Source organism: Herpailurus yagouaroundi, unplaced genomic scaffold (genome assembly GCF_014898765.1).
Source record: "Herpailurus yagouaroundi ecotype Mexico unplaced genomic scaffold, PumYag 194, whole genome shotgun sequence".
Taxonomy (NCBI): domain Eukaryota; kingdom Metazoa; phylum Chordata; class Mammalia; order Carnivora; family Felidae; genus Herpailurus; species Herpailurus yagouaroundi.
Genome location: NW_024412425.1, coordinates 1334427 through 1345367, shown reverse-complemented (window position 1 = coordinate 1345367; position 10941 = coordinate 1334427). Strand labels below are relative to the sequence as shown.

General features: G+C 57.0%; 2 protein-coding genes and 1 long non-coding RNA gene across 3 annotated transcripts in view; 1 reads left to right on the top strand and 2 right to left on the bottom strand.

The window, feature by feature from the left end:
• Positions 1-983: 983 nt before the first annotated feature.
• Positions 984-8399, bottom strand: RINL (Ras and Rab interactor like). Its single transcript, XM_040445931.1, has 12 exons — positions 8174-8399; positions 6378-6643; positions 6015-6174; positions 4584-4686; positions 4246-4318; positions 4098-4162; positions 3691-3840; positions 3180-3599; positions 2513-2806; positions 2122-2253; positions 1805-1974; positions 984-1722 (listed from the first exon to the last, which is right to left on the bottom strand). Exons 2-12 carry the CDS (start codon positions 6425-6427, stop codon positions 1663-1665), a joined length of 1677 nt encoding a protein of 558 aa, XP_040301865.1. The 5' UTR covers positions 6428-6643; positions 8174-8399; the 3' UTR covers positions 984-1662.
• On the top strand, positions 2725-5343 carry LOC121011490 (uncharacterized). Its single transcript, XR_005781633.1, has 4 exons — positions 2725-2821; positions 3712-3861; positions 4480-4605; positions 5161-5343. It is a non-coding gene; the product is annotated as an uncharacterized LOC121011490 (long non-coding RNA).
• A 122-nt stretch (positions 8400-8521) lies between the features above and the next one.
• SIRT2 (sirtuin 2) overlaps positions 8522-10941 on the bottom strand; it is a 17559-nt gene continuing 15139 nt past the window's right edge. Inside the window, exons 12-15 of the mRNA XM_040445935.1 lie at positions 10852-10933; positions 9585-9655; positions 9396-9462; positions 8522-9276 (exon numbers count right to left, since the gene is read on the bottom strand). Coding sequence (XP_040301869.1) covers positions 9118-9276; positions 9396-9462; positions 9585-9655; positions 10852-10933 — 379 coding nt within the window. The 3' untranslated portion in view covers positions 8522-9117. The remainder of the gene's footprint in view (positions 9277-9395; positions 9463-9584; positions 9656-10851; positions 10934-10941) is intronic.

Below are 10941 nucleotides of genomic sequence, written 5' to 3'. Positions count from 1 at the left end.
AAATGTAAAATACACACTGGAGGGGCACTTGGGTGGTTCATTTAAGCATCTGACTCTTGATTTTGGCTCAGGTCACGATCTCGTGGTCGTGAGATCGAACCCCACCTCAGACTCTATGGTGGGAGGGCGTGGAACCTGCTTGAGAGTCTTTCCCTCTCCCTCTGTCCCTCTGCTTGCACACTCTCTCTCCTTCAAAAACCAAAGAAAGAAAAAAAAAAGAAAAACATTAAAAAAGTAAACACTGAGTTTGAATATTTAGCACGCACACAAAAAGAATGTTAAATAGCACGATAATTTTTGGATATATTTTTTTAAGGATTTTTTTTTATTCAAAAAAAATTTTTAATGTTTATTTTTTAGAGAGAGACAGAGCGTGAGCAGGGGAAGGGCAGAGAGAGAGGGAGACACGGAATCTGAAGCAGGCTCCAGGCTCTGAGCTGTCAGCACAGAGCCTGACTCGGGGCTCAAACTCATGGACGGTGAGATCATGACCTGAGCCAAAGCTGGACGTTTAACCGACTGAGTCACCCAGGCATCCCAATATATTATTTTAATTTTTAAGTAATCTCTACACCTAACGTGGGGCTCGAGCCCACGACCCTGAGATCAAGAGTCACACGCTCCTCTGACTGAGCCAGCCAGGAGCCCCTAATTTTTGGATATCGATCACATGTTACGAGTGATAACCTTTGGGATACACTGAGTTAAATCCAATAGGTTATTAAGGTTAATTTCACTTGAGTTTTTACTTTTCTGTAATGTAGCTACTAGAATATTTAGAATTGCATACCTAGCTTGCATTGTATTTCTCTTGGATGGTGCTGTGCTGTTCTAAGGGACGGGAGCCTATGGACAATTAACACAATAAATATGGACATTTTATGGTATGTTAGGAAGTGATCATTTCTATGGAAGAAAAATAAAGATTGGGGTAAGAGAGTATATCAGCTTCCTGTTGCTGCTGTAACAAATTACCACAAATGTAGTGGCTCAAAAAACCACAAATGTATTATCTTGCAGTTCTAAAGGTCAGAAGTCCAAAACGGGTCTTAGGGCCTAAATCAAAGGCCGAATTCTTTCTGGAGGTTCCAGGGGGAAATCCATTCCCCGTCTTTTTCAGCTTCTAGACAAGTCTTTGGCTCCTGGCCACATCACTCTGACCTCTGCTTACAAAATCACATCTCCTTCTCTGACTCTGACCCTCCCAACCTCCCTCCTAAGAGGACTCCTGTGATGTTACCGGTCCACCAGGATGATCCAGAATAATCTCCCCATGTCAAGATCATTCATTTGGTCACACATGTCAGGTCCCTTTGACCATGTAAGGTAACATATTCACAGATTTGGGGGATCAGGAGGTGGATGTCTTGGGGGGGGGGAGCATTATTCTGCCTGCCGCAGGGAGGGTCAAGCCAGAGGAGGTGCAATTTTACACAGGGTGTCTGGGAGAGCCTCCCCGAGAAGGTGACAGCCACCCAAAGACCTGAAGGAACGGAGGGACGGAGCGATATAAATACTAGAGAATGGAGTAGCCAATGCAAAGGCCCAGAGGTGGGTCTGTTCCGGGGAACCTCGCGGCCTCCTGGCACCTAAACCAACAGGGGTCAGAAATCGGCGCCTCCCGAATCTTGCCTGAGGAACAGGAGGATGTGGGACCCCTTATCATAGTCCGTCTCTGGGCACAGTGTCTCTTGCCCATGGCTCCTCAAAGGGCAGTTGGACCTGTGGGGAGAGGCAGGAGCCTGGGTCAGAAGGACAGTGGGTCCAGCGGTCCCCTCCACCCGCAGTCCGGAGGGGCGATCACCTGGGCTCCGCGGTCCTGTCTGTCCTGTCTGTGCAGCGTTCGCCGGCTGTGCCACTGGCGCAGGGAGGCGCGGGCCTCAGAGCTGAGCCCCTGGGGTGCGCGGCCCACATCGGGCTGGTAGTGAGCAATGTGGTGCAGCGCCCCAAACCACGTGGTCAGGTAGTACCCGGCTAGGGGCAGGAAGGGGTGGTCAGCGCAGCTCTCAGGCTACGCTGGTGGCCGAGGTCCCCCTGCAGTTTAACCCTTGCTGTAGGGCGAGGCTGTTTGGCCCCAGGGCGCCCCCTGTGGGGTCCCGGCGTTCCGGGGTGGGGGCTCACCTTCTCCCCGCAGCTCGTCCGGATCCAAGAGCTCCATAAGAAACTCCACGTCCAGCTGCGTCTCCCCAATGTGCGGACTCCAGATCAGTTCTTCCGTCAGCGCGGGCAGGAAGGCGTCGGCCCCCAGGGGCTCTGGCGGAGCAGGACGGGCTCCGAGGTGGATGGCGGGCGTGCAGACCCCTCCGTCCGATCCCCAGAACACGAGTGCGGGCTGCCCTTCCACCTCGCTGGGCCGGCAAACGCCTCTCGGCGGATCCCCAGGCCCGCGTAGGCGCCCCCTGCTAGAGCGGGTCACCCTCTCCCCTCGACGTGCACACTGGCGCCTCCCACCGCGCCTCCCCAATCCTCCAGCCACCGCACATCCGGGTAGACGCGGGTAAACCTTCTTTACCTTGGTCCTCGCCCTGAGCCAGGCCCGCGTAAACGTCACTGCACACCTCCAGCAGCAGCGCCACCTTGCGGCGTGGGGCGCAGGCGGCGTGGAGGTGCTCCAGGCGCGCGTGGATGCGGCTCCGCAGGGCGGGGACGGGGCCCTGCCCCTCAGGCCCCGCCCCCGCCCGCAGGGCTGTTTGTCGCTGCCGCAGTCGCCGCAGCTCCCGGGCTCGCAGCGTCCGGAGTCGCGTCCACAGGGCGGGCTTCAGGGGCTCCAGCACCGCCCGGCACAGGGCGGCCTCCAACGCGGCGCCTGTGAGGGGTTGAGGTCGGTGAGCGAAGGGCCGCCAGGCTGACCCACGTCCACCCTCTCGCTCCACTTGACCTTACCCTCCCCCCCCCCCCCCGCCCCCCAGCCCTCCCTGGCTTCTGGCCGCCCACAAGTGTAGACATGGGTGGGAACACGTGTGCAAGAGGGAGCCTGGGTGTGGAGTATGGCTGTCGCCCATGTGAGAGATGTTCCCGTAGGGAGGGAAAAGCACGTGAGTGGAAAAGCAAACAGGTGCACACGGATGGAGAGAAAGACGTTGGGTGTGAAACACACACGTAAGGCCCGGAGATGGCAAACGAGAACCCGAGTGGGTCGGGGCATTGGCCATAAATTCCCTCCCAGTCCTCCTTATTACCAAGATCCTCCTCCTTCTGGGGGACCCCAGGCCCCCGGCTCCCAAAGACAGCCCTGACGTCGGGGTCCTTTGACAAGTGATCCTGGAGGTCGGTAAGGAGGTGCCGCACATCCTGAAGCAGCTCTGTGGCTGGGTCCCCGGGCCTGTGGGGCCCTCCAGCATTTGAGGTGAGGCGGGCTCGAAGGCCCTGGAACTGCCTGCCCACGTAGTTGCTCCGGGCCCTGGCCAGAGCCTGGATGTGATGGGTGAGAACATCGTCAGGTCCTTTCTCTTCATCTTTGTAGCTGTCCTCGTCCTCGTCCTCGTCCTCCTTCTCTTTCTCCTCCACCAGGCTGGCTAGGGTTGGCCCAGGATGGTATCCTTCTGGGCTGAGCGGGCCTTCGACCCAGGAGACCCGGTGAGGGGCAGGGTTCCTGGGGGCTGGATGTGAGGAGAGGGTCGGGTCCCGCAGAACAGCGGCAATAGCTCCCTCATCCTTCAAGGGCCCAGGGCCCTGCCCCACCCGGCTAACCTGAACTGTGGCTTTCTGCAGTCCCTGGAGGTGTCTCTGCGGTGATCTGCTCCAAACCCCACCCTCCGTGGGTCTCCAGGTACAGCTTGTTCACCATGGGGAGCACCTTCTCCGAGATGTTGAGTTGGACGCCGCCGGTCTGTGGAAGACCTGGGAGCCAGCACAACCGACGTGTCCCAGATGTCCCAGGCGCCAGGCCTGGTTCCTTCAGGGTCCCAGGAGAATTAATTCCCAGCCTCATTACCGAAGGAGCTGAGGCTTCGTCCCTGGTCCCTTGTCACTCAGGCCCAGGAGTCGAGCCTCCCACAGCGCTCTCAGACCCCCATTCTATCTTCCCTCAAACACAGAAGTCTGGTTCCTGAAGTGCCATCCTTCTGGACCAAGGAGGCTGGAAGGTGGCCTCTCACCTGTTTGTTGGTCTCCTGGCCTTTGAGTGGGAGGGGGCAAGAGCAGTGTTCTGGGCAAAACATCCCTGAGAAAAGATAATGGGGAGCTGCCGTGGGTGGGATGCCTTAGAGTTGGATCCCCTTAGCCCTTTTGACGGGTAACCTGTACCTGCTGGCTGATAGGAAAGCCAGGAGATGGGGCAGGTCCGGCATACAGAGGTTAGAGTATTCCAGAGAAACACCTGAGGGTTGGGGGCAACAAAGGGCAAGGAAGAAAAGTTGGAGGGTGGCAGCCTCATCTTCCCTGGGACTCTCTCTTCCTCAGTTCTGCAGTCCCCCAACAGCCCTTCAACACAGGGAAATTTCCACCCCTTGAAGTCCCCATCTTTTCCTGTGTCTTTAGGCTTGCATCCCACTTATGCCACCAAATAGGATTTGGGAGATTATTTTGGAAGCGAAGCTCACCAAATTTGCTGTGGACTGGAAACTCAAGAGTAGGCTCCTTACCTCCAGGAAGCTTCTGGATCTGGTAGGTGCAGACTTCTCCTGGTGAAGCTCCTGTCCTCAACACCAGGACCTGGCTGGAGTTGTGTCCTGTGACCAGGAAACTCTGGTTCGGGGGTGGGGGTGGAGGCAAAGGTCATCTTGGAGAGGATTTGTGCCGATGTCTGTTACTTTTGCCTGCCCAGCATCCCATTTCCCTTATGTCGGGTTCCACTGGCCAAATTTCCTTTAGAGAAACCCACTTCCTCCCTTAGTGCCCGTGGGTGGGACTAACTCTGTCCAAGCCCTAGGGGTGGTCTGTGACCTGACCTAGCCAATAGCATGACAGTGCTTTCTAACCACTGTGATTGGTTCAGAGATGGGCATGTGAATCAGGCCCAGCCAATGGAAATCTTCCACGAGGTTTTTGCTGGAGGTCTTCGGCACAAGGACTCTTTTCACACTGGGATTGCTAAGCTTGTGAGATGTGGCCCTGAGCTGGGGACAGCCATCTCTGCCACCACAAGGAGGGAGCCCCCTCGAGAAGGAAGCTGTGTAGGCCCTAGTTGCCTTATCCTAATCCGTTCCCTGTCCCTTGCAGAACTGCAGGGTTGTGAGGGCCTCATCTGCCCAGCCGTAGAAGATGGATAATGACGTAGGTGGTGTTTCTCACCTCGGGTTTTATAACCCCCAGGGGAGCTTTAAACAATGTATTGCTACCCGGGGGCCCCCCTCCGTATGTTTTGAATCAATTGTGAAGGCTTTTGGTTTTCCTGTTTCTTTTAACCGGAGCTTCCTTTCTCGTCTTCCTCCTGCCTGGAGCTCACACACGTGCTTGGACCCGGGGCAGCCACTGGGCAACCACGGAGGAAGTCCAAGAGAATTGCAAAAGCTGGCCTTGATGTCCCCGAGCTGCTAAACTAGAGCCTGCAGCTGCCTTTCTGGTACAAAGAGCAGTGCCTATTTGCCTAAGCTACTGTGTGGATCGAGTGTTTGTTCCTCAAAACCCCAAACGGTCGGCTTTCCGCACAGTTTAAAGCAAAGCCAAGGGGTGCCTGGGTGGCTCAGTTGGTTGAGCGACCGACTTCGGCTCGGGTCACGATCTCACGGTTTGTGAGTTCGAGCCCCGCGTCGGCCTCTGCGCTGACGGCTCTCTCTGCCCCTCCTCCACTCATGCTCTCTCTCTGTCTCAGAAATAAGTAAACGTTAAAAAAATTTTTTTAAGCCAAGCCAAGACATGGGATGAAGAGAACTTTATAAGTCGTCTAATGCTCAGGATCCAGACATTGCTGAAATTCCCTTTCTTCCGGGGTTTTCAGCCCACTTACTTTTCAGTAAGTGGCCTTTTTTCGTTTTCCCGGCTTGTGCTGTTTGTCACCAGCAAGCAGCGGAGTCCTGACTGACCCACGGTGTCATGGGGAGGGTCAGAGAGGGTCCCCGGCTGTGAGTACTCACCCCCGGTGGCCACAGCTCAAGAAGGGCTCCCGCATCCTGAGTAGCCAGCTCTGGGATCTGCCACACCCCCCGTGTCCTCTGCAGGCGAAGGAGTGGCTCTGGGGTCCCAAGGACCCCTAAGGGGGTCTCACCTGCTCCATTCACCTGTGGTGGAACCATCCTGGGACGTGCAGGGTCCAGGAGACCAGAGGTTAGAGGTGGGCAGTTGGACACTAAGGTGGGGTCCAAGGTGCAGGGGGCAAGGGGCAGCCCAGGGGCGAGATGAGATTCAGGGTCCTATGGGGGGGGTGGGCATTGGATGGCTGGAAGGGCCTTCTGAATCCGGGGGCAGGAGTTGGAGACCCCAGCCCCCGCAGCTCTCACCTCTCCCCGTCGATGAGGCCTGCGGAGGCCTTGTCCTCCGGCTGGGCCATCCTCAGGATGCGGGAGGCCAGCAAGCCATGGTCTGGCCTCTGGCAGGGAGGAAGGTAAAGTTCAAGGCTGCTCCAATCCAGGGGTAATATTCACGATATAGCAGAGACCCTGACCGATCAGAATGGGCCCAAAGCCCCTCGCTGTGCCAGGTGTCAGTTCTTTAGCGGCTGGCTGGTGGGGAGATGTGGGGATCCCAGAAGGAAGGCCCGTGTGTCCTGGTGGGGAGGGGACAAGGGGAGGACCCAAACCAACAGCTATTTACCAAGGGGTACAGGAACACTTCAGATTTTGACAACCGGTGCTGCCATAATACAGACGCGGAGCAGTTGAGTAACAACCCCGTGTGTGGACAAGTGCTCCGCCCATGGTAGGCACTCTGTAAACGTGCCATCATGTTACAGACGTCCTCTCTTCCTCCCTTCCCAGACCACAGAAGGGCTCTCGGATATTCCCGCCCCCACCAACATTCTACTGTGAAAGTTTTCAAACGTTCAGAAAAAAGGAGAGAATTTTACAGGGAACATCCATGTACTCACTACCTAGATTTTATTGTAACCACTTTGCTTTTTGCTTTGTGACACATCTGTCCCCTCTATCCACTGGACCTCAACTCTTAATTTTTAAAAAAGGTTTTTTCTGGGCGCCTGGGTGGCTCAGTCGGTTAAGCGTCCAACTTCGGCTCGGGTCATGATCTCATGGTCCAGGGGTTCGAGCCCCGCATGGGGCTCTGTGCTGACAACTCAGAGCCCGGAGCCTGCTTCGGATTCTGTGTCTCTCTGTATCTCTGCCCCTCCCCTACTCATGCTCTGTCTCTCTCCATCTCTGAAAAATGAATAAATGTTTAAAAAAAAATTTTTTTTAAAGATTTTTTAAGTGGGCTCCATGCCCAACATGGGGTTTGAACTCACAGCCCTGAGATCAAGAGTCGTATGCTCTATGGCTGGGCCAGCCAGGTGCCCCTATCAGGCCTCAACTCTTTTTTTTTTTTTATAATTTTTTTTAATGTTTTATTTTATTTTTGAGACAGAGAGAGACAGAGCATGAACGGGGAATGGGCAGAGAGAGAGAGGGAAACGTAGAATCCAAAGCAGACTCCAGGCTCTGAGCTGTCAGCACAGAGCCCGACGCGGGGCTCAAACTCACGGACCGTGAGGTCATGACCTGAGCCGAAGTCGGACGCTCAACCGACAGCCACCCAGGAGCCCCTGGGCCTCAACTCTTAAAGCCAATACACAATCCTAGCTACAGTGGGTTATGACTCAAGGTGGGCATTTTTGAATATTTTCCCTGAGGCAGTCCCAGGAGTGAGACATCTGTGGCCATTCATCTGTGCACCCAACAAACGCTTAAGAAGTACAGGCCCAGACTGAGGTGCTAGCCCCGGGGGGAAGGTGATAGACAGGACGCTCTCAGGGGCTTCCATTCTTGCTTGGGGTGGTATAGGAGGCGGGTAATAAATAGCTTGCTGACCAGAAACCCAGGGTTTGGGGAAGGGTGGGGACAGTGAGCAGGTGCTCAGTCCAGGGGAGAGCAGGCAGGAGGGGTAGGGGCAGGGAGGCAGATGCTCGCCTGGGTCCCACAGAGGAGAAGACGTGGAGGAGGAGGAGGAGGACGGGGAGGGGGAGGGGGAGGAAGGGGAGGAGGCCGGTGGCGCTGGCCAGGGCAGCATGGGGGCAGCAACCTGATACCGAAGGGAGGCAGTGGGGGGTGACAACGCCAGCTGCTCGGTCCCTGGGGACCCCTACCTGTTCTTCGAGGGGAGGCCTGGAGTAGCAGGAAGTGAAAGTGTTCCTCACAGAGAGAGGAAGCTGAGCGGGTGGGGGAAGAGGCGGGGCTGGGGGGGGGGTATCTGAAACCAACCTTCCCCTCTTTTGGGGGCTCAGACCTTAGGTGACCAGGCTTTGGAGGAAGGGACTCTGGCCATCTGGGGGCCCACGGGGAAGAGCCACGGGGCTGTCGCAGGCCCCGGAGTCCCGTCAACACCCTCTGCTGTTTCTCGTAAGAGCCTGCAGGTGTTCTAGTCTCCCTGCCGCCCGCCCTCCGGCTGCTTCCCCGTGTGCCCGCAGAAAGGAACTGGGAGGCTGGAGAGCTGATCGTTAGTTGTTTCTGTTTTTAATTTGTCTCCAATAAGCAACATTATCTGCCCCTCCCCGCATGGGAAGTGGGTCCCAAGGGAAGGGGACCGGCACCCGCTTCGGGCGTCGGAGACACAGACCAGGGAGGCCTTCAGGCTCAGCTCCCCCCACTGAGTGGGAGTGATGTTTGAGGGGCCCGCCCAGGGTAGGTTGGACTGGCCCTGCTTGGCCACAGGCCCCGAGGAGCAGTGGAGGGCAGGGGGAGCCCTGGGAGCCCTGGGAGCCCTGGGGCCCGGGGCGGAATAGTTAGGAGTTTAGAGGCGGCCCTGGCCCGGGGAGCAGTTAGAGATGAGGGGAGGTTGACCCTCGGCCCTGCGGGTGGTTAGAGACCGCGGGCTGTTACAGCCGGGCTGCCCAGGCCTCGGCCCCTGGGAGGTGTTAGAGATCTGCCAGGGTCAGGGGGCTGGGAACCCAGTTTTGAGAGGAAGTGGTTAAGAGACTGGGACGAGGTTCTGAGCTCCCCAGATGAGAGCTGCAAGTTAGAGGGGGCCAGGGCTGGCTGGGGCTCTGCTGTCCCGGATTTGCTGGGCATCCTTCCCCGGGGGGCGTGGCTGTCACTGGGGTTTCTCTCCCTCCGGGGTTCTGGCCTCCTCCTTGGCAGGAGGTGGGGACTTCCTGGGCGAAGTTGAAGGGTTGGGGTTAGGGCTCCCCGACCCCGCCTGCTGGGCATCTATGCGGGCATGCTCCTTCCGGACGAGGTCCTCCAGCTCCTCCTGCGGGGGGCAAAGTTCACTGAGGTCAGAGGTCACCGTGCATCCTGGGGTCAGAGAACCTGTGGGGCAGGGGACTAGGGACTGGGCTCAGGGTGGGCCGAGGTGGCCCAACTCCTTACCTTCCATCCAAGGAGGTCAGCAAGGGCCAGGCAGCCCCGGTCACAGTCACCCAGCCAGGCCACGTCCCTGTGGGTGGGACAGTCAGAGCTCCCAGGCTTGTCCCAGGGCCCTGCCCGCTCTTCCCAGTCCGTGTATCTTCACACCCTCCCTCTCACCTTGGCCCTGACCCTCACAGGCCCAGGACTCACCGATAGGCCTTCTTGGAGTCGAAGTCCATGCCTCCTCCCAGGCCCATCATCATCCCCAGGAAAGGGTCAGTCTGTGGGGGCGGGCGGGGAGCTCAGAGCACAGACGCTGGAGCCAGGTGGCCTGGGTTTGTTCCCTGCTCTGTGACTTTGTTCAAGTGACTTGGCCTCTCTGAACCTCAGTTTCCTTATCTGTAGAGTAGGGGCAACTACCAAACCACTCCTAGCCCTGGACCGTCGGCGGGTTAATACTTAGAAAGTACTTAGGGGGCGTCTGGCTGGCTCAGTCGGTAGAGCACGCAACTGTCTTTTATTTTTTTATTTTTTGATGTTTATTTATTTTTGAAGGAGAGATAGAGCACAAGCAGGGGAGCGGCAGGGAGAGAGGGAGACACAGAATCTGAAACAGGCTCCAGGCTCTGAGCTGTCAGCATAGAGCCGGACGTGGGGCTCAAACCCAGGAACCGTGAGATCATGACCTGAGCTGAAGTCGGACGCTTAACCGACTGAGCCACCCAGGCGCCCCTAGAGCACACAACTCTTAATCTCAGGGTCATGAGTTCAAGCCCCATGTTGGGTGTGGAGCCGGCTTAAGATAAAAATTTTTTAAAAATTTTGTTTTTACATTTACTTTTGAGAGACAGAGAAAGACAGAGTGTGAGTAGGGGAGGGGCAGAGAGAGGGAGACACAGAATCCGAAGCAGACTCCAGGCTCCGAGCTGTCAGCACAGAGCCCGACTCAGGGCTCGAACTCACAAACCGTGAGATCATGGACCTGAGCCGAAGTCAGACGCATAACCGACTGGGCCACCCAGGCGCCCCAAGATAAAATTTTTAAAGATAAAAATGAATACAAAAAGGAAAGTGCTTAGGACAGCATCTGGCACATGGCATGTTTGGCCTGTTGGAGGAAGCAGCCCTCCCCAGGGATGAGGGAGGGAGGCCACCTCAGGAGAAGAGCCAAAAGAGGGAGGGGGCGCCTCCCGACCAACGCGCCCTGACTCTTCACTTGCAGGAGGCACAGAGCTCCTGTTCTGGCTCGGGTTGCTCTGAGTTGGGGTCTGTCACTTGGTTCAGAAGAGTCCCGAGCGACCCAGGGGCCTGTAGAATCTCCGAGTTGAGGTGGCCTGACCTCTGACCCTCCGGGTTCTGGAATCCCTGGCCTGAGCTGAGGGGTCCCAGGTCTCCAGGAAGGCAGCGAAAGGGAAAGTGGGGCCCGGGTGGGGAGGGGGAGGGGAGAGAGGGGGGGCTCCAATAAGAGCCAACTCACCTGCCCGGTCTTCTCCTTGTTGATGAGCAGGCGCGGGGTAGACAGGGGTGCCCTGGGGGGTGGCGAGCCGAGTGGTAAGGACCTGTCCCG